Source organism: Siphateles boraxobius, unplaced genomic scaffold (assembly GCF_051911475.1).
Source record: "Siphateles boraxobius isolate OS27281-9 unplaced genomic scaffold, OSU_SipBor_1 20, whole genome shotgun sequence".
Classification (NCBI taxonomy): domain Eukaryota; kingdom Metazoa; phylum Chordata; class Actinopteri; order Cypriniformes; family Leuciscidae; genus Siphateles; species Siphateles boraxobius.
Genome location: NW_027508811.1, coordinates 18,819,766 through 18,842,934, shown reverse-complemented (window position 1 = coordinate 18,842,934; position 23,169 = coordinate 18,819,766). Strand labels below are relative to the sequence as shown.

General features: G+C 40.6%; 2 protein-coding genes across 3 annotated transcripts; one reads left to right on the top strand and one right to left on the bottom strand.

The window, feature by feature from the left end:
- The first annotated feature begins 2,583 nt into the window (after positions 1 to 2,583).
- On the top strand, positions 2,584 to 8,514 carry LOC143745255 (E3 ubiquitin-protein ligase TRIM21). 2 transcript variants are annotated; one of them, XM_077237263.1, is made up of 6 exons: positions 2,584 to 2,755; positions 2,845 to 2,939; positions 3,142 to 3,366; positions 4,503 to 4,522; positions 5,431 to 5,573; positions 5,766 to 8,514. In XM_077237263.1, exons 2-6 carry the CDS (start codon positions 2,847 to 2,849, stop codon positions 6,314 to 6,316), a joined length of 1,032 nt encoding a protein of 343 aa, XP_077093378.1. In that variant the 5' UTR covers positions 2,584 to 2,755; positions 2,845 to 2,846; the 3' UTR covers positions 6,317 to 8,514. The 2 variants fall into 2 exon arrangements, with proteins under 2 accessions (XP_077093378.1, XP_077093379.1); XM_077237264.1 differs by lacking the exon at positions 2,845 to 2,939 and having other exon boundaries at positions 2,592 to 2,755.
- Positions 7,398 to 23,071, bottom strand: LOC143745253 (factor VII-activating protease). Its single transcript, XM_077237258.1, has 14 exons — positions 22,929 to 23,071; positions 20,904 to 21,054; positions 20,733 to 20,819; positions 17,473 to 17,580; positions 17,210 to 17,326; positions 16,921 to 17,031; positions 11,442 to 11,613; positions 11,039 to 11,133; positions 10,651 to 10,770; positions 9,610 to 9,901; positions 8,874 to 9,016; positions 8,097 to 8,231; positions 7,862 to 8,007; positions 7,398 to 7,700 (listed from the first exon to the last, which is right to left on the bottom strand). Exons 1-14 carry the CDS (start codon positions 22,986 to 22,988, stop codon positions 7,536 to 7,538), a joined length of 1,902 nt encoding a protein of 633 aa, XP_077093373.1. The 5' UTR covers positions 22,989 to 23,071; the 3' UTR covers positions 7,398 to 7,535.
- Positions 23,072 to 23,169: the final 98 nt, after the last annotated feature.

Here is a 23,169-nt window from a genome sequence, read left to right as displayed (position 1 = left end):
CCTAATCTATGCAGCCTAACATTGAATTATAGAAGTCTATATTGTTTTTTGTGTATGCTAGGTCAAAGAGATGGGTTTTTGGTCTAGATTTGAACTGACAGAGTGTGTCTGCTTCCCTAACAATGTTAGGAAGACTGTTCCAAAGTTTTGGTGCTAAACAGGAAAAGGATCTACCGCCAGCAGTCGATTTTGATATTCTAGGTATTATAAGCTGGCCGAAATTTTGAGATCGCAATAGACGTGAAGGACTGTAATGCGTTAAGAGCTCGCTCAAGTACTGGGGAGCTAAACCATTTAGTGCTTTGTAAATAATCAGCAATATTTTAAAATGTATACAATGTTTAATAGGGAGCCAATGCAGTGTTGACAGAACAAGGCTAATATGGTCATACTTCCTGGTTCTAGTAAGAACTCTAGCTGCTGCATTTTGGACCAGCTGTAGTTTGTTTATTAAGCATGCAGGGCAACCACCCGTAATAGCATTACAATAATCTAGCCTTGATGTCATGAACGCATGAACTAACTGTTCTGCATTTGTCATTGAGAGCATATGACGTAATTTATATTTATTTTTAAGATGAAAAAAATTCAGTTTTACAGGTACTAGACACATGACTTTCAAATCAAAGAGCACACTCAGGTTCCTAACCGACGACGGAGAATTGACAGATCAGCCATCAAGTGTTAGACAGTTTTCTTGGTTAGTATATGAGGACATTTTTTGTCCAATAATTAGAATCTCTGTTTTTTCAGAATTAAGTAGTAGGAAATTACTAGTCATCCAGTTTTTTTATATCAGTTATGCATTCCGTTAATTTAGTGAATTGGTAAGTTTTGTCAGGGCGTGAAGAAATATAGAACTGAGTATTGTCAGCATAACAGTGAAAACTAATGCCATGCTTCCTAATGATATCTCCTAAAGGTAGCATGTACAGAGTGAACAGCAACGGTCCTAGTACTAAGCCCTGTGGTATGCCATACTGAACTTTTGATCGATAAGACATCTCTTCATTTACTGCTACAAACTGATAACGGTAAGATAAGTATGATTTAAACCATTCCACTAATGCCAACATAATATTCAAGTCTATTTAAAAGAATGTTGTGGTCAATGGTATCAAATTCAGCACTAAGATCGAGTAACACTAATAGAGAGATACATATCACCCTGTAGCCCAAGACTGGTTGCCCACTGAAGCTAAGCAGGGCTGAGCCTGGTTAGTACCTGGATGGGAGACCTCCTAAGAAAACCAGGTTGCTGCTAGAAGAGGTGTTAGTGAGGCCAGCAGGGGGCGCTCACTGTACGGGTCCTAACGCCCCAGTATAGTGATGGGGACACTATACTGTCAAAAGGCACCGTCCTTCAGATTAGACGTTAAACCGAGGTCCTGACTCTCTGTGGTCTTTAAAAATCCCAAGATGTCCTTCGAAAAAGAGTAGGAGTGTAACCTTGGCCTCCTGGCCAAATTTTCCCCTTGGCCTCTTTACATCATGGCCTCTTAATCATCCCCATATACTGATTTGCTTCATCACTCATTGGTCTCCTCTCCACCAGTAAGCTGGTGTGTGGTGGGCGTTCTGGCACAATATGGCTGCCGTCGCATCATCCAGGTGGATGCTGCACATTGGTGGTGGTTGAGGATATTCCCCCCTTTCCATGTAAAGCGCTTTGAGTACACAGAGAAGCGCTATATAAATGTAACAAATTATTATTATTGTACATATATTTGTATAATAAATAATTGTACAAACTAAAAATACGATCTAAAAAGGAATGCACATATCGTATAAACTGCTTGTTTGCATGTTTATTTATTTATACATGCTTACATTTTTAAATGTACTTGTGCAAGTATACTTTTGTACAAACTAATGATACTACTGAGAAAGGAATGCATATTTTTGTACAAACTTTATTTTTACAATAATGACACTATTGAGAATAGAATTCAAACTACTATACTGTATATACTTGTAGTTAGCAGGAATGGCATTATGCATCATGAATGATGTCACCACTGTCATCAACAACAACCTTAGCATTTTAATCATCATAACCATTTTCTGTCATTAATCTTGTAAACCAGTAGCAGTTTATCTAATTCTCCCAAGATGTCCAGCCATGTGTATGCTCTGCTGCCATCTGGTGGATTCATCTGTAAGCTGGAGCTGAAAGTTTAAGATATTTGTGAATTGTGTTCAGTGTTGCACCTAACCCATTCTGTTCACTTCTTGTCACTATTCTGAATCGTAGGCCCTCTTGCGTGCTACTGCATGAAGGCTCTAACTGACCTTCTCATTCCTGCATTTCCCAGAATCCACTTGTACTTAGTTTCACATTAAGAGACACATTGTAGAGAGCATACACAGACTTTATTACAAAGCCTGATTGTAATGAACCCACATGGGACAATATCTCACTATCCACTTCTTTAAATGCCACCTCTAAAATTGGCCTGGAGAGGAAGTGGTATGTGAGTGCCCTGTCACAGGTGGCAAGCAACACTATAGTGACAGATGCGTCACAGCAACAAGTCAAGGTGAATGCCATTTATCTCTGGCAGGATCGTGCCTCTGTGATCCACCCATGTGATCTGCTTTCACTAGTAGTGAAGCATGAGCTCCTTAAAATCTCTCCTGCTGGAATATCTACAGAGTTGCAAATTACCCTCTAAGGATTTGTGAAAGCAACATAAGGGCCGTCACTCAGTCTGACAACTCAGTCCAACACGGTGAAATGAAAGCTCAGTGTTAGGTAAGGTTTGTTCTCTTTTAACTTTTTTATCCTGAAATGTCAACGTTTGCATGAATTCCCATGTATTTTGTTTTCCTTTTCTCGACAAGACATGCAAAAAAATACCCAGGATCTTCTTATTAGGCAAAGGGAAGTGATCAGATGTAGACTGAAGAAACTGAATGGCAAGCAAAATGAAATCAAAGTGAGTCAAAAATGTGAAATAAAGAGACTCTCATAAGAGAATCTCAAAAACAATTCATCAAATGTTTTTGATGAGTCGTATTAATTGCAAAGGAAAATTTGCAATATTTGAATTTAGGAAAATGAAATACAAATGAACATTTTGTAGTTTTTCTGGATTACAAAATCGAGTCTAGTCTAAAAAATGTGCTCATCTTTATCAGTCCAAGTCCTCTGCAGTGAGAGAGAATATAGTGAAGAAGTATGAAGAGATGCGGAGAGTTCTGGAGGAGGACTGTAGGATCACTCTGTCCCTGCTGGATATGGAGGAGATGGCTGCGGTTCAAGCACTGGACAACCTAATTGAGACTAACTGTGTCCTCCTCAATGACATTGAGGTCCAGCTCAATGAAGGGATGACAGACAGTGACATGCAGTCTGGTGACAGGGTGAGCCTTTTATAAGCAATTGGTTGGACAGATCCATTGGTGTGGACTATTTTTGTTTTATCTTAACCTGCCATGGATAGTAGGGTCTGTCATCATACCCAGTTAAAAGGCTCTCAGAACTTTGGATAATGTTCTGGCAAGGTTCTTTATAAGTTCATAAGTTATGAACAAACAGTCTTCCAGTAATGTTAATATAATGTCTAATAATGTTCTCAAAATGTTAGTACAAAACAAGTATTTATACATCGTTCATGGAATGTTTTTTTTCTGAAACCTTTTAGTTGGACGTATGTCTAATTCAGTCAGGACCACTTTGCCAAGTATATAAATGTATTACAATTATAGCATACAGTTAGTGTTGGCGGTATGGTTCTGTTCTGGCCAAAAACTCCTACACCTGTCCATGCTGCTATGCCTGGACAGAGCAGGGAGAGCAGCAAGTCAAACCCTCCTGGGGTACAGAACAGATCCAGTAAATGCATGCATATAACAATACTCAATTACATGAGTTGTAAAAATACAAATACATGATAAAAGCTTGCAATGTACAGGAAAAACTAAAAAACTGAATGATTAAAGGTTCGTTGGGTGGAACTGGGGTTGAAGGAGGGAGTTTAATGCGAGCAGCGATGACGGAGGAAATGCTGAAGGAATGGGAGTTTATATGTGCCGCTGTGATAGATGTCGACACTGATTGGAACACGTCATGAACAGCTGGCTATCAGCTGATGCGAACTTGGCTGACGTGGCCTGCCTGAACTAATGCGGTGCTTGATCATTTTTTTAAATGTATCTACTTGTTGTAGAACGTTTATAGAAATGTTTTCATAGAAAACTAATGTTCTCGTAATATTTTCAAAATTATAAAATTAAATGTTCCCTGAAAGTTCATATAACCAAGACAATTGTTTTTAAAACACTTAAGGGAATATTTCAGGTAACATTTAGAGATAACTTGGGGAATGTTATGGGAATGTTAGCAAAACATTCTTAGAAAATATATTTTGTTAGCTGGGTATGACAATATCATACTAAACAGCTAAATAATTCAAATGACCAACAATACATGGCGAAACCATACCATCCCTGGAACATAATACATTCTCACTGTAATTCTGCCTCTCTCTCTCTCATAGGTCACAATGTATGAGGACCGGTATGTATATTTAGAACCGCACATAAGAGATATTGTCACCATGTCAGGCATGCTAGATGACTCATCTGCAAAGGCTTTATTTTTGTAGAGATCATGTTTGACACCATCCATTTCAAAATGGTTTATTTAATGTGCTTCTTTAATGAAACATGGCTTAGCATCCTGGAAAAAAACTTATTCTCTTGAATTAAAGTTTTCATTCAACTGGATTGGCTCATAGAATGAGTTTACATGCACAAGCATATTCTGATACCATTCAGAAATTAGTCATATTCTGATTATACAAGTATCATGTAAACACACTAAGGGAATATTTCAGCCAATATTGCTTTCTAAAATTCTAAGAACAAGACATCTGGAATGAAGTATGCCTGTATTAATTTGAGTTGTGGGTCATTTAAATTGTACACTTAACTCTCATTATTTTCCATAACTGAACAATATTTTTAATGTTATTATTATTATTTTATTTGTATACCAAATTAGCATATTAAAATGATTTCTGAAGGATCATGTGACATTGAAGACTGGCCACATTGCCATCACAGGAATAATTTAGGCTACATAAAAAAATAAAAAAAGGAAAACATATTTTTAACTGTCATAATACTTCACAATATTACTGTAGTTACTGTAGTTAAAATTCAGTGTAACATGGCAAGAACGAACATGTCTAGAATTTCTAGAAGATAATAGAATTCTGTCTAATCAGAATCTGAAACTTAACTTGAAAGTGATACTGATGTAAACATGGTCATTATCACAGACTTATTCTGGATAATATGTTATTTGGTGACAATAGGTCATATAAAGGACTTAACCTTAATCTAAATAACCCTCAACCTTTTATATAAAGGGCAGGTGTTATCTATGGTGCTGATATAATGTGAATACACTTTTGTTGGCAGGGTGCTGGAATTGCTAACAGCAACAAACCCTGGTCTCATAAAACTTGACGAGGCAAAATCAATTCAGCTACTGGGTCTCACCAACAATTTACTACTGTTTATTCGCTCCCAGGTCCCCATTGCCAAGAGGCTGCTGAAGAGCTGTGAGTTATTGTGCAATAACACATAAAATTGTTGATCTCTTGCAGGGATGACTTGCACCAAATGAATGTTTTTTTTTAGCTCACTGACAAACAAATTACAGTAGGCCAACAATAGTTCCATAGGTTATTTTAAACCTATTTAAACCTTAACTCATATATTTCTGAGTCTAGTTTTAAATCTTTATTTCGCAGATTCTTCAGGAGTGGTCCTGGACCCTTCTACTGCCCATCCCAAGCTGATTATTTCATCTGAGGGGGACTGTGCCACTTTCACAGATGTATGGCAGGATGTCCCTGAGCATGAGGGTCGCTTTGACACCACCCTTAACGTCTTGAGCGTCCAGTGTTGGGACTCTGACCGCCATTACTGGGAGGTAGATGTGAGTGGAAAGATCTACTGGGAACTTGGTCTTACCTACCAATCCATCCCAAGAAAAGGCCAAAAGGAGGACTGTTGGTTGGGCCGGCATGCTGAATCTTGGTGTTTGGAGTACTTTGATGGAGACTACACTGCCTGGCATGGAGGTATTGCTCATCATTTGTCCATTTCCTCATGCTTTCATCGGATAGGGATCTTCTGCAGCTTTCCTGGAGGTCTGGTGACATTTTTAGGGGTGGATAGCATGACAGCGCTGTACTCATTCTGTGCTGGGGCTTTCACAGACTCTCTACACCTTGCTGTGTGTCCAGGACATGATCTTCATGGGACAAACTCAAAACCTATTAAGATCTGTCAATCCTAACCATCTTTAAAAACTCATACCTAGCATTTAGAAGACCTAGTAGGCCTCCCTTGCACAGGTTTGTTTGATTTCACACTGACTTTATGTGTAGATTTCTTAGTTGGTCTCGCCAGGAATGCAAAATAACTACTACAATAAGTTATGAACCATATAAGTAAAATTCACCTGAATTAGTTTGCATTTGGTGACTTTCAGTCAAATAAAAGTTTATTTTTCCAGTCATATTTTGTTATTTAAGATTTCTTAAATGTGGTGTTTCTTTAAAATAAAATATACAATATATCTCAAACCAAATATCATATATCGTCTCGTTTTGTGAGCTAAGTGTATTGTCACACCCCTAATATACAGTATATACTCAATGTACTGTGGGCCTTGTAAATTTAAAATAATAACACTGATAAATGTTCAATCAAAATTATGGTATACATACTATATCTATAATAAATAGATATGTGTGCCACAAGCACACTACAATTTAAAAGTTTTGTGTCAGCAAGATTTTTTCATGTTTTTGAAAGAAGTCTCTTATGCTCACCAAGGCTGCATTTAGTTGACAAAAACAGTTACTATTATAGGAAATATTATTACAGTTTAGGTAACTATGTTATATTTGAATATATTTTATTTCTGTGATGGTAAAGCTGAATTTGCAACATCATTACTTCAGTGTCACATGATCCTTCAGAAATTATTCTAATATGCTGATTTGGTGCTCAAGAAACATTTCTTATTAATATAAATTTGGAAAACAGTTGTACTGCTTAATATTTTGGTAGAAGCCATGATAGATTATTGGAATCTAGATAGAAGATAGAAATCTTTTTGTAACAAATGTCTTTATTGCCAATTTAATCAATTTAATTGATCAATTTATTTACCCCTTTCTTAAAAGTATTTAAAAAAATTAACTGACCACAAACTTTTGAATGGTACTATAGCTAGCTAGACAAAGCAAGAAACACTTCTTGTTGGTGCTAGCAAGCTCTACGGACACTAGAAAGAATATCAGCAAGGAAACATTAAATTGGTCAAAAGCAATAGTATGTCTGATATTGTGTATTTTAAGTATGTATCCCCATGAAGAGACAAGGTTTTATTAATTCATCAAAATAATCATCTAAAATTCTACAATACAAATGTGTACAACGCACTACTGGTAGATCAGAGTGCATGACAAAAAACCCATTGTGGTTGTGGTTAATCTTTAATGGACATGCTACTGGCTCCCAGCGGTTTTTTTATCGATCCAGTCCAAGTATTTAAGGATTCTGGTATAAACACCAGGCTTGTTCTTCTCTCCACAGCTGTCTCCCCAGCTCACTATACCATAGACATAGTGTATTTGATCCTTCTGACAGGTGAGAGGCCCACCAGAGTCACCCTGCCAGAAAGAGATAAAGTACTGACATCTGACAACGAAATAATTCCTTTGTAGTAATTTTTACTTTTCTTTCCATGTTTCAAAATGTCATTCTGGCTACAGCAGCACCAGCCACTTTCAATTTCTGTAAACCACATTATACAGTTAAAATGATGACCCACCTGACAGGAGTCCACTCCTCCCTTAAGATAGCCTGCACAAAACATGCCGTCATCCAGCAAAGCCGAATATACTTTATTGCTTGAACAAGCCTTCTGAGAAATCAGCAAAACCTGTGCATCAAGCAAATGCATGGAGCCATACTCTGCTACAGACAGGAAGGGAAAGAGAACAGATTTAGTCTTTTCATCGATGAACCTTCAACACAAACTCAAAAATAGACATATGGAGATGTACAGGTCTCTGTGGCTCCCCATCCTGAAATGCTGCATTCTGCTCCATCTGCAAAAGGTTCTCTGGGCAAGCAGGCAGCTTTCACAAACTGAGTTTCCTTAGCACATTCTCCATTAGTAGGTTTCAGTTTTAATAGAGCTGCATCACAGGAAAGAATGAAAATTAGAAATACAAGAAAATAAAAACATTATAGACCTTCTAAATAATTTGTGGAGCTTCTCGTGAATTTTGATTAATTGCTTAGAATTGCAACAATATTAATAACACAAGTGAACAATATCAATATTAACTTTTTGAGGTCTTTTTTTTTGAAGTTTTTATTATTGTTAGGCTTTTATTTTGAAGATCTTGTGTATTTATAGCACAAGTCTTGATGTGTTTTACTTGAAATGTTGCCTAAATAAAGACTCTACAATAAAGGTTTATGGACTGATCTACTCCATCTACTGTATGTTTTGATCATCTTTCTGAATCTGACCCAGGAGAAGTCTTTGACAAAAACACGAGTTTCTCACTTACATTCAAATGATAATAAAAAAAAGAATGCATGAAGCTAGAATAAAAAAGTATTTTTTGTTTAAAAACAGGGGCTCAGCTCTTTTTTTTTTTGATTGATATCATGTTCAGATATTCATACAACAAAATATTCTGGGAGCCATGAAAGTTTTGTGAAAAAAGATCAAAAATTGTAGCTGGCCACTTAAAAAAAACAAAAAAACACTGAAGGGCAAAGAGTTAAGACCCTGTTTATTCGTGCATATAATTGTCTACAATACACACCAATATCATTGTAGACGACATCAGGAGTTTCCCTGTACTTCTCATGGATGATAGCGTCCTCCACCAGCACAGTCTGGTCTGTAGGCTCCTTTTGTACTAGATTTAATCCTCCCAATAAAACACTGTAATCATGCTTTTTATCACTGTATACACAACAAAAGGAAATAAAACTAAGCCATGGTTCAGAATAACAACAACAGAAGAAGCATGACATAATGCAGAAAAATTACATTTCAGCCTTCTTGTATTGCAAGTGTAAAGATTTCTCCACATTAGAAGTAAAATTTAATATTGAGAGCTCATAACTTCATTGATTTAGGATGACAGTAAGACAATAATTCATAATGATAACTGTTAATTAAATGCAGTGAAATATGAACAGTTATCATGCTTTGAAAAAGCAAGGATGGGGCAAAAATAACATGATGTTACGTTTACACAATGCTGTCCAACTAACACTCACCCAATATGTGATTTGGAGAAAAGCACACATACCACCGAAAAAGCAAACCAGACAGCAGACAAATTACCTTGTTTAAAGTTTGTATTACCTTGTCATTTTGCACACATTCAAAGCAACTTTGTCAGGTGCGCAAAGGTGATTGCTTGCCAGATTCAAAGCCGTTCAGATCTAACCATTATTTAGTCTGTTTGATACCTTAATATGTCTTGTCACCATTTGTCTGTGGTCGTTGGGAGAATTTTACTTTAATATTGTACTAAAGACCATACTTACACACAGTGGGCTGCAGTCAGCACCCAACAATGCTTGATAAGGGTGCCTCCACAGATGTGTCTGTAGCCTTGGACGGATCCTTTAGGTTTCATCTGCACTGATACTTGCCATGGATGGGCTCCAGGAATAGCTTTAAGACCCCCATAAATCCGGTTTAGTTGTTTTTTGGGCTCCGGTTTACCACAGGTAAGAAAGCTCTTTGGTAAAGTAGCATTCTTAGTTGGAGTGGTTGGTGGGGCAGCAGTAGTGACTATTTTGGCTGAACTGGTGCTCTCTGGGGTTATTCTGCCATCTGGTAGGTGACATTTTTGGAAAGGATTTGTAACGATTCAGAGTGTGATATTGCTACTATAAAACAGTGAAGTAAACAATATGCCACAAAAATAGTTCCAAACAAAGCCTCAGCAGAATCAACAGCAGGGGTAGTGGGGGGGGGGGGGGGGGGGGGGGGGGGGCTGTTTGGTGACAGACATTCTTCAAAATATCTTTTTTTTGTGTTCAACAGAAGAAAGAAATTCATACAGGTTTGAAACTAGAGGGTGAGTAAATGATGACATAATTTTCATTTTTGGGTGAACTATCCCTTTATGGCATTGCTATGTGGTTCCTAGGATGTTGCAGATAATATTATTATTAATAATAATAATACGCTTAAATAGCTAGTAGATCAGTATTTTACTTGGTAAAGCCAACAATGATCATAATTTAAAAGGCAGATAGTAATTTTATATGTTGTTAAAGACATGAAGTTGATTCAATGTACAACTCTCATTAAATAATCACAGGGATGTTGCTAATGTGACAGTGTTATGATCAAATCGGTTTTTAACAAATAAAAAATCTGAAAAATGCCTTCCATGAATACAGAGGAAACTGAAAAGACACAATGCTATTTGACTTTATCAGTACTCTTGGAACGTCACTCAGCCAATCAAATAACATTTTTTTTTATTCAAAGCCCCAGTAGAACACAACTAATCACTATGATACTACTTTGTCATCAGTCTACATGGCGCGTGGCTAACGATGAGGAAGTCTTACCTGTCTTAGCTGGTATGGTTGGTTGGAGAGTAGTTACTGGTATAATACTCTCTGTGAATGCAGCTTTGGTGGGTTGAGCTTTAGTGGTGGTCGTGGTCACCATTTTCTGAGTAGTTGTTGCTATGGAAAAAAGTACAACATATGAGTAATAGCTGAATGAGTGGCAAAACTAAAGTGGGAAAATTTTTATGCAGATTTAGAGATGTAAAGTCATGTAACTTAATACATCTGCTGGGTCAAAGAGGGTTCAAAGATAAGACTACTGATTTATTAAGTCAAGTGACTCTGAAGGCCATAGAGTTGCTTTATGTTAGTGTTGTTGAGTTGGAGCTCTTGATGGAAAAACATCAGATTATAAACCACATTGTGACTTTATTATCAGTCTTACCAGGTGTGGGACATTTTCTGACAGAACAATAAACCCATCGAAGTTTCTTGTTCTTCTTTATAAAGCACCATGGTTTCTTATCTCCATCAGGGTTTCTATGATACAGAGGGATGTAGGATTTGCATTTGAGAGTACAATGACTACAAGTCTGTTGCTGATCTAGCCCAGATGTGTACAGTAGGTGTGTTTTTGACATGTGTGTGGACATGAAGTGAAATCAAAAAGTCTAAGACCACATTGAAAATAAAAAGTTGTCAAATAATTTAAACCTGTGAATAGACAAAGTTTTATGATTTTGAAAAATGTAAATCTAAAAAGGTTTTCGCATAAAATGAATGCGCTATTTATAGGTCACTAGTTAAGTATGTAAATCTCTGGCTTTTGGTCCCCATGTGTTTTTAACCTGCAGAAGTTATGCTGTCCCAGGCCTTCACTAGATGCAAATAAAGTTGAAGGAAACAATCCTTTATCCAGAATGAACTCAGAGTTCCAGTCGAGACAATCGTCCCCCTCTTCAGTCTCTGACACCTTTCCTCTGTATGACTGTCCATCTCCCTCATAGCAGTCATTCGGGTCTGAGGATAGTCACAGCACACTATAGTTGTGTGTACATGTTGTTGTCATGTTGGAATAAACCATAAAACAGGAAATGATATCACAGAAAAGACCCTTCTAGATCCTTATAACAATGTGCCAAAGTAAGTCTAGGTTCAGATTCATGCGTCACATGGTATAAACTCTAGAAAACGTCCTTGGGTTACGACTGTAAACCTTGTTCCCTGAGAAAGGGAACGAGGACTGCGTCGAACGAAAATTTGGGGGAACGCCCCTCAGCGTAGCGCCTCTGAAGTTGAATGAAACTGAGCCAATTTCTGATTGGTGCTGCATAATGACGTAATGAGTGACGGCATACAAGCGGAAGCTATAAAGGACGCCGGCACACATGAGATGTCAGCTTCTGTGATGAAGCAAGCGCTCCCAGGCAGGGGAAGGTGTGGTGAAGGAACGCAGTCCTCGTTCCCTTTCTCAGGGAAGAAGGGTTACAGTCGTAACCCGAGGACGTTCCCTTTCGAGGGAACTCGGACTGCGTCGAACGACACTTTGGGGGAACGAGTACCCACTATGCCACAACGCGCCCTGCCTGTCCTAGTGTGAAGCTGCTCACAGGCACACTTAGGACGAGAGCACGAGAGTGCCAGGCATAGACGGGATGTCCAGACTGTAAAACCTAATAAAGGTGTGGGGGGTGGCCCATCCTGCTGCATCGCAGACCTCTTGGATTGGGGCCCCCGAGAGGAGGGCTCTAGAGGACGCCATGCCTCTGGTTGAATGAGCCCTCACGGCCAAAGGTGAAGGCAGATTGCGCACCTGGTAGGCCAAGGAAATAGCATGGACAATCCAGTTGCTGATGGTCTGTTTGGAGGCGGGAAGACCCTTCTTGGGCGACCCAAAACACACCAGCAACTGGTCTGACTTCCGCCATGAAGAGGACCTCTGAATGTAAATTTTTAGAGCTCTGACAGGGCAGAGCAGATGCAGTCTCTCCTCATCCGCCGTCACGTGAGGTGGAGGATGAAATGCCTGCAGAACTGGATGTAGGATGGCTTTAATGTCACCTGGAGCAAACTCCAGGCACCCATTAGATATGGAGAGCGCCTGGAGATCTCCTACCCTCCTCAGATAGGTAATGGCCAACAGAAAAAACACCTTCAGGGAAAGGTTCTTGGCCTCAGCCGACTCCAGTGGTTCGAAGGGGGCCTCGGCCAGCCCTTCGAGAACCACTGCCAGGTCCCATGTGGGAACCCTGGTACGAGCCGCAGGTCTCATTCTCCAAGCCCCACGGAGGAAACGTACGACCAACTGCTGTCTCCCCAGAGGCCCATCACCCAGAGGAGCGTGGAAAGCTGCAATGGCAGCCACGTACACCTTGAGTGTGGACGGGGTAAGACCAGCTGAAAAGCGATCTTGGAGGAACTCCAGAACTGAAGCCACTGGGCAGTTAACTGGATCCACCTCACGGCCCTACACCAATTGGTAAAGACATTCCACTTTAAGCCGTACAATTTCCTCGTGGATGGGGCTCTAGAGCTGAGTATGGTCTCCTGAGGGAAAACAACAGTGGACAGTGGGTCGTCTCTCGAGACGCGAATAGGTCCACTTCCACTAGGCCGAACCTCTGAGATATTGACTCCACCACCTCGGGGTGGAGTCTCCATTCCCCGGGCCTCAGCCCCTGTCTCGACAGGATGTCTGCTCCCTGATTTTGACTCCCTGGGATATATGTTGCTCTTAGAGATAACAGTTTCCCCTGTGACCACAGGAGGATCTGTTGCGCCAGTCTGCATAGAGGGCGAGACCTCAGACCACCCTGATGGTTTATATAGGCCACTACCGACATATTGTCTGACCTCACAAGGACATGATGACCCTTGAGGTCTGGCAGGAAGCTCCTCAGAGCTCGGAACACATGCCAGGAGGAATGATGGTCCTGCCATAGACCTGTGGCCGTCCATGACCGCGCCCCAGCCCGTGAGGGAGGCGTCTGTCGAAACGACATGACGCTCCCAACAACCTTGGGACCGAAACCAAGATTTTTTCCACATAGATAGGGAACGAAGGCATCTGCGCGTAACCCTGATCATGCGGAACGGGTTCCCTCTCGGGGAGAACCCCTTGGTTTTCAACCACCACTGGAGGGCCCTCATGTGCAGCAGGCCAAATGGAATAATGTTGGACGCTGCTGCCATGAGCCCCAACACTCTTTGAAAATGTTTCACAGTAATGGCTTGGCCTAGCTTTATCCTGGACACTATAGCCAGAATGGACTCGATTTCGTACAGGAGACAATCCTGCCCGCATCGTGACCGAGTCCCACACCACTCCCAGAAACGTGGTTCTCTGGGCTGGTGTCAACACGCTCTTTTTCGTGTTGAGTCTCAACCCCAGGCTTTGGATGTGGGCGAGGACGACATCTCGATGCCGAACCGCCAGCTCTTGTGACTGAGACAGAATCAGCCAGTCGTCGATATAATTGAGTACCCTGATGCCCTGGAGCCTCAGGGGTGCTAGAACTGCATCCATACATTTGGTAAATGTGCATGGGGAGAGAGCTAGGCCGAACGGAAGAACCCGATATTGGTACGCTACGCCCCCGAAAGCGAACCTCAGGAACTTCCTGTGAGATGGAAGGATGGATATGTGGAAGTATGCGTCCTTTAGATCTATCGTGACAAACCAATCCTCAGGTTGAATTTGACTCACGATGATGGGAATAGTGAGCATCTTGAACCTGAATCTCCTCAGAGAACGATTCAAGTGTCTGAGATCTATTATTGGACGCAACCCCCCATCCTTTTTGGGAACTATAAATTAGCAGCTGTAAAACCCGGACTCCCTGTCCGGTGGAGGAATACGTTCTATAGCCTCCTTTACCAGCAGGGAGTTTACTTCCTGTTCCAATACCCGACCCTGCACTGGGTCGACTGCAGTCCAGACCACCCCGTTGAACCTTGGTGGGCGTAAACCGAACTGCAGCCTGTACCCCTTTTGAATGGTGCGCAGGGCCCAAGGCGAAATATTCGTAAGATTTTTCCATGCGTCTAAATATTTTACCAAAGGAACCAGGCTATCGAGCCTGGCTTCGGGTACCAATTGGGATTCGCTCTCGACCCCCTGAAGCGGATCTCCGGCAGGGTTCGACCGAAAACGATTCTCGATGGGCGGACGCGATTGCTGCCTGGCCGCAAGCCTGTGGGGCGGACAGTGCAGCGCGCGTTCGCTGAAAACCGATGCGTCCCGAAGCGCACTTGGCGGCGGGAAGTCGACATAGGCTGGCTAGGACCTCTTGGACGAAGCTTTTTTAGCCTGCAGGACGGCCCTCAGGTCGCCCTGTTGCTGCTGAGGCTTCGCCTGACAGCGTAGTCTATGCCCCCAGGCTGTTTGAGGAGGGGGTTCTAGACGAAACGCTCTCCTTCTGCGCCTGTCTGTAGGCGGAGGAGCTGGTGGCTGGCTGCGGCTGCCCACTGGGGGCAGGCTTCTTGGATCTGGGGTGGCGAGGGAGGTACTGCTTGAAGGCTGCATATTGCTTTTTCACCTCCTGAAACCTGTCGACGACTGTATTAACGGCGTCGCCGAACAGGCCAGAAGGTGAAATCGGGGCATCAAGGAGAAAAGCCCTGTCTTTATCCTTGATCCCCGACAGATTAAACCATAAATGTCTCTCCGAGACCACCAAGCTGCCATGGAGCGGCCGATGGCACGGGCCGTCTCCTTGGTGACTCGGAGAGATAAATCTGCAGCCTTCCTCAACTCAGCTACATCATCTGGAGTTGGTCCCTCGCCCTCATCCATATCCTTCAGAAGGTCGGCCTGGTAAGCTTGTAACACTGCCATCGTGTGTAAACAAGCACCAGCCCGACCCGCAGCCATATATGCCCTGCCCACTAAGGAAGATGTATCCCTACATGGCTTAGTGGGCAGCACCGGGGCTTTTAGGGACGATGCCGATTCAGGAGATAAATAGGTGGCTAATGGTTGTTCCACCTTCGGCATCGTCCCATAACCTTTCTCTCGCGCCCCCAAAATATTACTATAATTCAGGACAGGGGGGTTGGACACGCGCGAGGAATGTGGCTTATTCCACGATTTACACAACTCGTTGTGTAAATCGGGAAAGAAAGGCAAGCCCCGGTGTTGAGGTTGCTCTCTGTGCTCTAGGAAACCCTCGTCTAATTTGCTTTTCTTTACGAGAGCTTCCTGCCTCTCATGTGGCCAACTAATATTGAGACGGGCCACAGCACGAGAGACAACCTCTAGCAGCTCCTCATATGCGGGGACATGGGGTGGCGAGTCATCCCCAAAATCCCCGCCCTCGATACTGAGCAAGTCTACTTCCTCGGAAGCAGACAGCTCAAACATCGGGTCCTCCACTCGCGCGGAAGAAGCCGCGGGGCGGGCTTCCGCGCGAGGTGGGAGAACATCAGAACTGACAGAGGAATCCCGGGAATGTGCCTCAGCAGTCTCGAGATCCCCTGTCAGATCCATTTGCGAGCCCCATGAAGAGCGTTGCCGCGCCGCCTCAGCAAACGCGGGTCCTGCACCACGAGGTTCGCGAGCCTGACCATCCTCATTAAAAATGGCCAGGCGGGACCGCAGCACACGGATTGGAAGCTTTTCACAATCCTCGCAAGCAGCCCCCTCGAGAGCTGGCCGCGCGTGCTGCATTCCCAAACAATGAGTGCACAAACGATTCGTGTCCCCACCCGTGATATAGCGAGGGCAGGGATGCACACACCGAATGAAACTCGCTTGGCTCGCCATAATATATATATATATATATATATATATATATTGTGTAAATGCTTGTGACAAACAACACCAAATAAGACAGACAAGTCAAACAGAGAGCGCTTGCTGAAGAACAGAAAGCTGACATCTCATGTGTGCCGGCGTCCTTTATAGCTTCCGCTTGTATGCCATCACTCATTACGTCATTACGCAGCACCAATCAGAGATTGGCTCAGTTTCATTCAACTTCAGAGGCGCTACGCTGAGGGGCGTTCCCCCAAAGTGTCGTTCGACGCAGTCCGAGTTCCCTCGAAAGGGAACTGCCATTCGTAATTTAAAATATAATAATAATAATAATGCATTTTTTACCTTGAAAAATAAGTTTGAAAACTTACGTTTTGCAATAATAATTGTGCAAACTCATATTTATTCAAGTTGTCAAGTAATGTTTTTTTAAATAGACACCTTTTGACACATTTGAAGTCAGTAAATATTTTTTTTGTCAGAGTATGCTAAAAGAGTGCATAATGAGAAAAACTAAAATAATAAACAGACAAACTATATATATATATATTTATGGCAGAATATATACTCACCGACTTGACAGTAATGTCCACTGAATCCATCTGGGCAGACACATTCAAAATCACCCTCTTCTGAAACACATCTGCCCTTATTCTGACAAGGGTTTGGTGTACATGGAATGGCTAGACAAAAATACATAAATCATAAATCGAAAATTATACAACCAAAATTTTTAATAAATATGATTTAGTTGTAGTAATTTTTTGTCTGAGCTTTCTAAAACCAAATCTGAAAGGCCAAAGTCTGTTTGTTGAGTAACTCTGGCTTAGTGCAGCATGAGTTCAGTGCCCTAAGTCTTACGTATTTCGCAGTTTGGAGGTGCAAATGGTGGAAAACACTTGCACTTATAGTAGGGAGGAGATGAGGTGAGAAGACACTGTCCTGTCCCACATATTCCTCTTTTACAAACCCTTACCCCTAAAACAAACATCAAAAGCTTCTCATAATAAATTAAAAAAGGTATTTGTATATATTGGTTATTTTATAATGTTCATATATATTGCAGTATATTATGTTATATAGTGTATGTTATATATTGCAGGTGGTGTGTAGTGAGCTCTTACCTCTTTGGCACTTTCTACCTACGAACTGCTTTGGGCATTTGCATTTGAATTGATCTCTTTTTTCCTCACACACCCCGCCATTCAGGCATGGATTTGGACTGCATTTTCCTGAATTACCCAAGGGGGAAACATTTATTTGATCACAGTTTAGGTGATTTCAGTTTGGTATAACATTTCTAACATTATATTTTGGTTTGTATGTGATTGGACCGTATTTGTTCATACACTACCGTTCAAAAGTTTGGGGCTGTTTTTTGAAAGAAGTCTCTTCTGCTCACCAAGGCAGCATTTATTTGATCAAAAATGCAGTAAAAAAAAAAAAAACCAGTAATATTGAGATTTTTTTTTTAAAATTACTTTTCTATTTTAATATATTATAATTCATTCCGGTGATGGCAAAGCTGAATTTTCAACATCATTACTCTTCAGTGTCACATGATCCTTCAGAAAATCATTGCTGATTTGGTGCTTTAAGAAACATTTCTTATTATTATCAATGTTAAAAAACAACTGTGCTCTTCGTATTTTTTATACTATTTCTTATTTTCAGGACTGTTTGATGTAGCTATAGAAAGTTCTATATAACAACATTTATTCAACATAGAAATATCTTGTGACATTATAAATGTCTCTACTGTCAATTTTGATCAATTGAGTGCGTCATTGCTTAAAGGTGCAATGTGTAAAAATTTTGAGTATCTATTAACAGAAATGCAATATGACATCCATAACTATGTTTTCAGCTGTGTATAAAGAACTTGCTTAATAAACCATAATGTTTGTATTACCTTAGAACAGAGTTGCCAACTTTTGAGTTTTGCCTGGAGTGAGATTTGTTTTTTAGGGGTCGGGAGTGACATTTGTTTACAGGGGTTGTAGGCTACTGTATCACGTGCCATTTGAACTGACGCGCTACAGCGATCTGTCACATTTAAAAGCGCCAAAACGTTGGAAATATTGACAGAACCTGACAGCTTAGAATTTGTTCCATATCAAAAGTAACCTTTTCTGTCTGGTCTGTCGGTGTCAGTGTCCTCTTTGTCCGCGATTGTTCTCTGCGTGAGAAAATGCAGTGGTCCAATCAGTAGTTAAGAGCCTGAACTTGATTATACTGTAGTAATTCGGAAATAAGTGCACATATGAGTGAAAAAAAAATACAGCACAGAAGAATGGCTAATTTAGCGTGAGATTTCTTTGTTGAGAGTGAGACCGTGAGATTGAGGCTGAATGCGTGAGTGTCACGCCAGATGCGTGAGAGTTGGCAACCCTGTTAGAATGAGACATTTATATCTACATAACCGGGCACCCCTTCTATGAAGGTCGACATATTGTGATGTCATGTTTCTACCGTAGCCGAACGCGAACAAACAGCGCTACAGAGCGCGTTTCGTCACTACCTTGAAAGAGAAGCCGCAGAAAGCTAGAAGCTAGCCATAAACACCGTGAGTAGTGACTTTTCCCTTGTCAGTGGTGTAAAATATGTAGTTGAATTGTTTCATGTAACTTAGTTCTTCACCCTCGCTGTGTTATGGCGTTGCTATGAGGGGATACATGTGGTGGTTACGTTCGTAAGACAGCTGATTAGAACTCTTGTCATTGACCGTAAAACAACTTTACAGCAATCACCAACCCGTCGATCGCGGTCAACAAGTCGATCTTGGAAGCATTTTAAGTCGATCGCAAAGAGTTTTCAAAATTAGAGAAAAAAAGCCTATTGTGTGTAGTAAATGGTGACTTGGGGATGCAGAGGCGCGCGCGCTGTTACAATCATGCCATTTTTGCCGCACGCACCTTTGGGCTCATGCGGACGCGTCGAGTTTAAACAAGGCTTTACGCTTTAACCAGCTCAGCCACAGTAACAGCTCATATTTAGCCAGCTAAACTTTTACTACCCTGTTAGAAAAAATATATAGTTGCATAGTTTCATGTGGTTCTTCTCCCTCCCTGTATTATGGGTTTGCTATGTGGGGGGAAATGTGCTGGTTACGTTTGTGAGACAATCAGCTGATTACTATTATTATATTATATATTAAGACCCTTGATCCTCATCTGACTATGGCTTTGTAAACTGTATCCATGATGTTGTTTATAATGGACTGTGGTACAGAAACAGTGACAATGTTATAGGGCTGGACGATTTTGGATAAAATCATAATCGCGATTAATCGAACAAGTTACCTCTATTACGATTATTGAACGATTATTTAAAATAAATTATTTCTCATGTGTCACTGGCAAGGCTTATACTGTAAATATTCACGGTTATTTTTTTAATGAAAGAATGCATAATCCTATCTTTGTGATTCTAAAATAAGGAAACACACAGATAGCTTTTAATGCTTACTTATTAAATATCTAAAACAATTGAATCAAACAAAGCATACAATGCTTGAAATAAAAACGTCTTATAAAAAAGTAATTAAGTTTTAATGTAAAAAGAAAGTTTCCTAAAAATGTAGAAAATAGTTCTTTTTGTAAACAAAATAAATTATTGTAAATATTGCCATCTTAAAAGTAAAATATAACTTGTATAAAACTAAAAAAACTAATCCTTTTCATATTGTGTGTTCGATCATAAACTAGCGCATTACGAACCGTTTCACGCTGGCGAACGATCCCGGCTTAGCGCCATCATTACGACACGGCATTGATTATGGCTTTTGTTCACACAGCGCGCGTTCTGGGACTGAACACGGCAATGTTACTATGTCCCCAACCTGGCATCAATCCCGGGTCGTGTTTGCGTTCACACAGGTGTTTGTTCTGGCAATTTCCCGGGATCAACGCGCTGTGTGAAAGGGGCTCATGTTGCTTCAATGTCGCAGACTGGACGGGGCGGAGTTACGTGACTACACACGCCGTAATATGTTTTAAGGGGAAAGGACATTAACACACAGTGGGCGGAAATATTAATAGGATTAAAAAAACGAAATAACCGACATGGAAAAATTACGTCGGTTCTAGGCTCTGAATTTCGGTTTCGATTATTTTTCGATTAATCATCCAGCCCTACAATGTTACACACTCTTGGCTTACTCTGGCTATTCTCTGTTGTCTCAGACGATGATATGTTTGTCCAGTTTCAGCCACCGTAGCTTCTTCGAAAGGGAGGAGTGAGCAGTGGGCTGAGCCCTAAGTGCAACTCGCAACCGAACCGCTAGATGTCGCTAAAAATCACACACTGCACCTTTAATAAAAGTACTAACTTTTGAATGGCAGTATAAACAATACAAGGAAGAAATATGTTTAATGAATCATACCTTTGAGGCTTTGAAGCTCAAACAGCCAATCGTTGGCATCGTCATCATCATCAGAGTCGTCTGAGGTGTCAAACTCAGCCTTCAGGTCTGATATCATAAGTTGCATATAGAACATTTGCCAAGATTTATATGCATGTGTATTACATTTCAACCCAAAAGCTGACTACTTACCCTCCAGTCTTCCTTTGCCTCTCTTTCCAGGATGTTTACCGTGTCCATGTCCAGGTCCAGGTCCAGGTCCAGGTCTCCCATGTTTATCATGGTGCCCACGTCTATCACGTTCAGCATGCTTATCATGTTCTTCATGCTTCTTATTCTTCAACTAATGAGAGGTGAGAAACTTGCTCAGAAAATGCATTATTTTATCAAGATCAGCTAAATGTGATTCATATTTGGTATTCAAATATTAGAGAATATAAATAAAAACATGGTTACTGTTTATTTTGACCATCGTTTGACCAAGTACAAAACCAAACATAATATAGCATCACTTAATTTTTATTCAGATGAAAAAGCTGTCAGCTGTCATATGACAGCTTTTTCATCTGAATGAAAATTAAGTGATGATATATTATGTTTGTTATAGAACTAATGCGCCAAGAAAAACAAGTGCGCAGCCATCTTCAGAATTTTGTACTGCTGTTGATGAGTAATTAGCTGGTGAAGGGGATTTACTTGTTGTAGAGTTAATGAAAGTCATCATGATCATTGTAATGTTTGAAGCGGATGTCATAACAAATGTCATTAGACGATGCTAGGGATGATTTTAAAAGGAGCGGTTTATTAATGAATCCGTACGATCTTACTTTCATTATGAGGAAATACAATCTGGAAGGCAGAACACTGAGTGTACCCACTAAATACTGGATGTCGAATAGACGTGCAGATCATGTCTATATTGGGTCCGTCGGTCCATGACCAATTCTGGACATCTATTCGATGTCCAAACTAGGTCCACTATTTGGATGTCCAAACATGACCCAACTTGGACGTCATGTTGACGTTCAACATTTGACCGTTGAACTGGGTCATTTTTTTGGACCTCATTTTGACGTCTATTACAGGTGCAGGAAATTTACATGATTGATATGCAATATTTTTTTTATTTACAAATATCAACATTGTTGTTATCAACATGATTAATATATATGAATACAGATTATTTATAATTATTTAAGATAATTTTTTGTGTAATGCTGTAGCTCAAAAATGAGTGCGTTGGCACTTGTGTAACAGCCACCTAGTGCAACGCCTAGATCATGGGTTCGATTCCCAGAGAAAGCAGGAATGTAAATGTGTAATGCAATGTAAGTCACTGTGGATAGAAGCGTCTGCCAAATGCATAAATGTAAATACATGGTACAGAAAACATTCTTTAAAAACGTCCTCTACCCTTTTGAAACATGGGACAACAGTTATAGAAGTTATAAAAGATACTAAATTTGATGTTGAAAAGACGTCCACAAACGACCACATTTAGTCCCACCCATAAAGACGTCGCCTGGCGTTACAAAACAACCCCTTCAGTGGACCGAAATTGGACGTCCAAAAATTACATAGAAAAGACGTCACTCTGACGTCACATTGCGCAGTGGGTAGCGCTGAAAAGGGTCGGGACTACATTTCAGCATTTTGTAGTCCCGACCCTTTTCAGCGCTACCCACTGCGCAATGTGACGTCAGAATGACGTCTTTTCTATGTAATTTTTGGGCGTCCAACTGTCAGTGTTCTGGTAGCATTATACATATTTTGTTAATCATCATAAATTAGGCATCATTCAAGTGCTTTTTGTGTGATACCACCTTCAAATTTGGAACAAAACTTGGTTAGACATAGCCTATGGCTTTCATTTTCCAGCAATTGAGCGTCTAAATTATTGTGTAAAAAAGCCTATATATAATATATTAGTTCAGTACATTTGCTTTAAAGTAAACTTAAACTTCTACAACTTTTTTGCACATTAATTTTTTGAAGCTGCTTTCACTTCTGCAATAAAAAGTGTCTTCTTTTAAAAGAGAACAACCGTAGGTCTGTATTCCAAAGGATTCATGAATTACAGCCATTTAAGTTTAGATCTATGCTCAAAAAGGGAGTGACCGTTAACAGGTTAAGATTAACACAAGTCTGCTGTTGACATTTATCGTATTGTAAGGTAATGAATCTATGATATACCAATATATAATTGTTCATACACACCTGTGCAGGGATAATGACAGCACATAAAAAGAGGAGAAGCAGCCACAGCTTGAGATTCATGTTGGCTGTTGGTCTCTGTGGGAGTGACACACTGCAAACCTAGTCTTACAGTGTATAAGGTCAGTGTCCTGTGAGTGTGTGGGTGTGTGCCTGTCTGTGTTCATGTATAAGTATGTGTGAGGGGTTAACAGGTGTATGCATGTGAGGATCTGAGGGTCGGTGCAACAGACAAAAGTCAAAC

Coding starts and splice junctions, on each gene's coding strand:
- LOC143745255 (XM_077237263.1), top strand. CDS start 2,847: ATGCAAAAAAATACCCAGGATCTTCTTATTAGGCAAAGGGAAGTGATC. Junction 2,940..3,141: donor GCAAGCAAAATGAAATCAAA/GTGAGTCAAAAA, acceptor CATCTTTATCAG/TCCAAGTCCTCTGCAGTGAG. Junction 4,523..5,430: donor GTCACAATGTATGAGGACCG/GTATGTATATTT, acceptor TTTTGTTGGCAG/GGTGCTGGAATTGCTAACAG.
- LOC143745253 (XM_077237258.1), bottom strand. CDS start 22,988: ATGAATCTCAAGCTGTGGCTGCTTCTCCTCTTTTTATGTGCTGTCATT. Junction 21,055..22,928: donor CTGTCATTATCCCTGCACAG/GTGTGTATGAAC, acceptor ACCTCTCATTAG/TTGAAGAATAAGAAGCATGA. Junction 9,902..10,650: donor AACCATACCAGCTAAGACAG/GTAAGACTTCCT, acceptor GTCACCTACCAG/ATGGCAGAATAACCCCAGAG.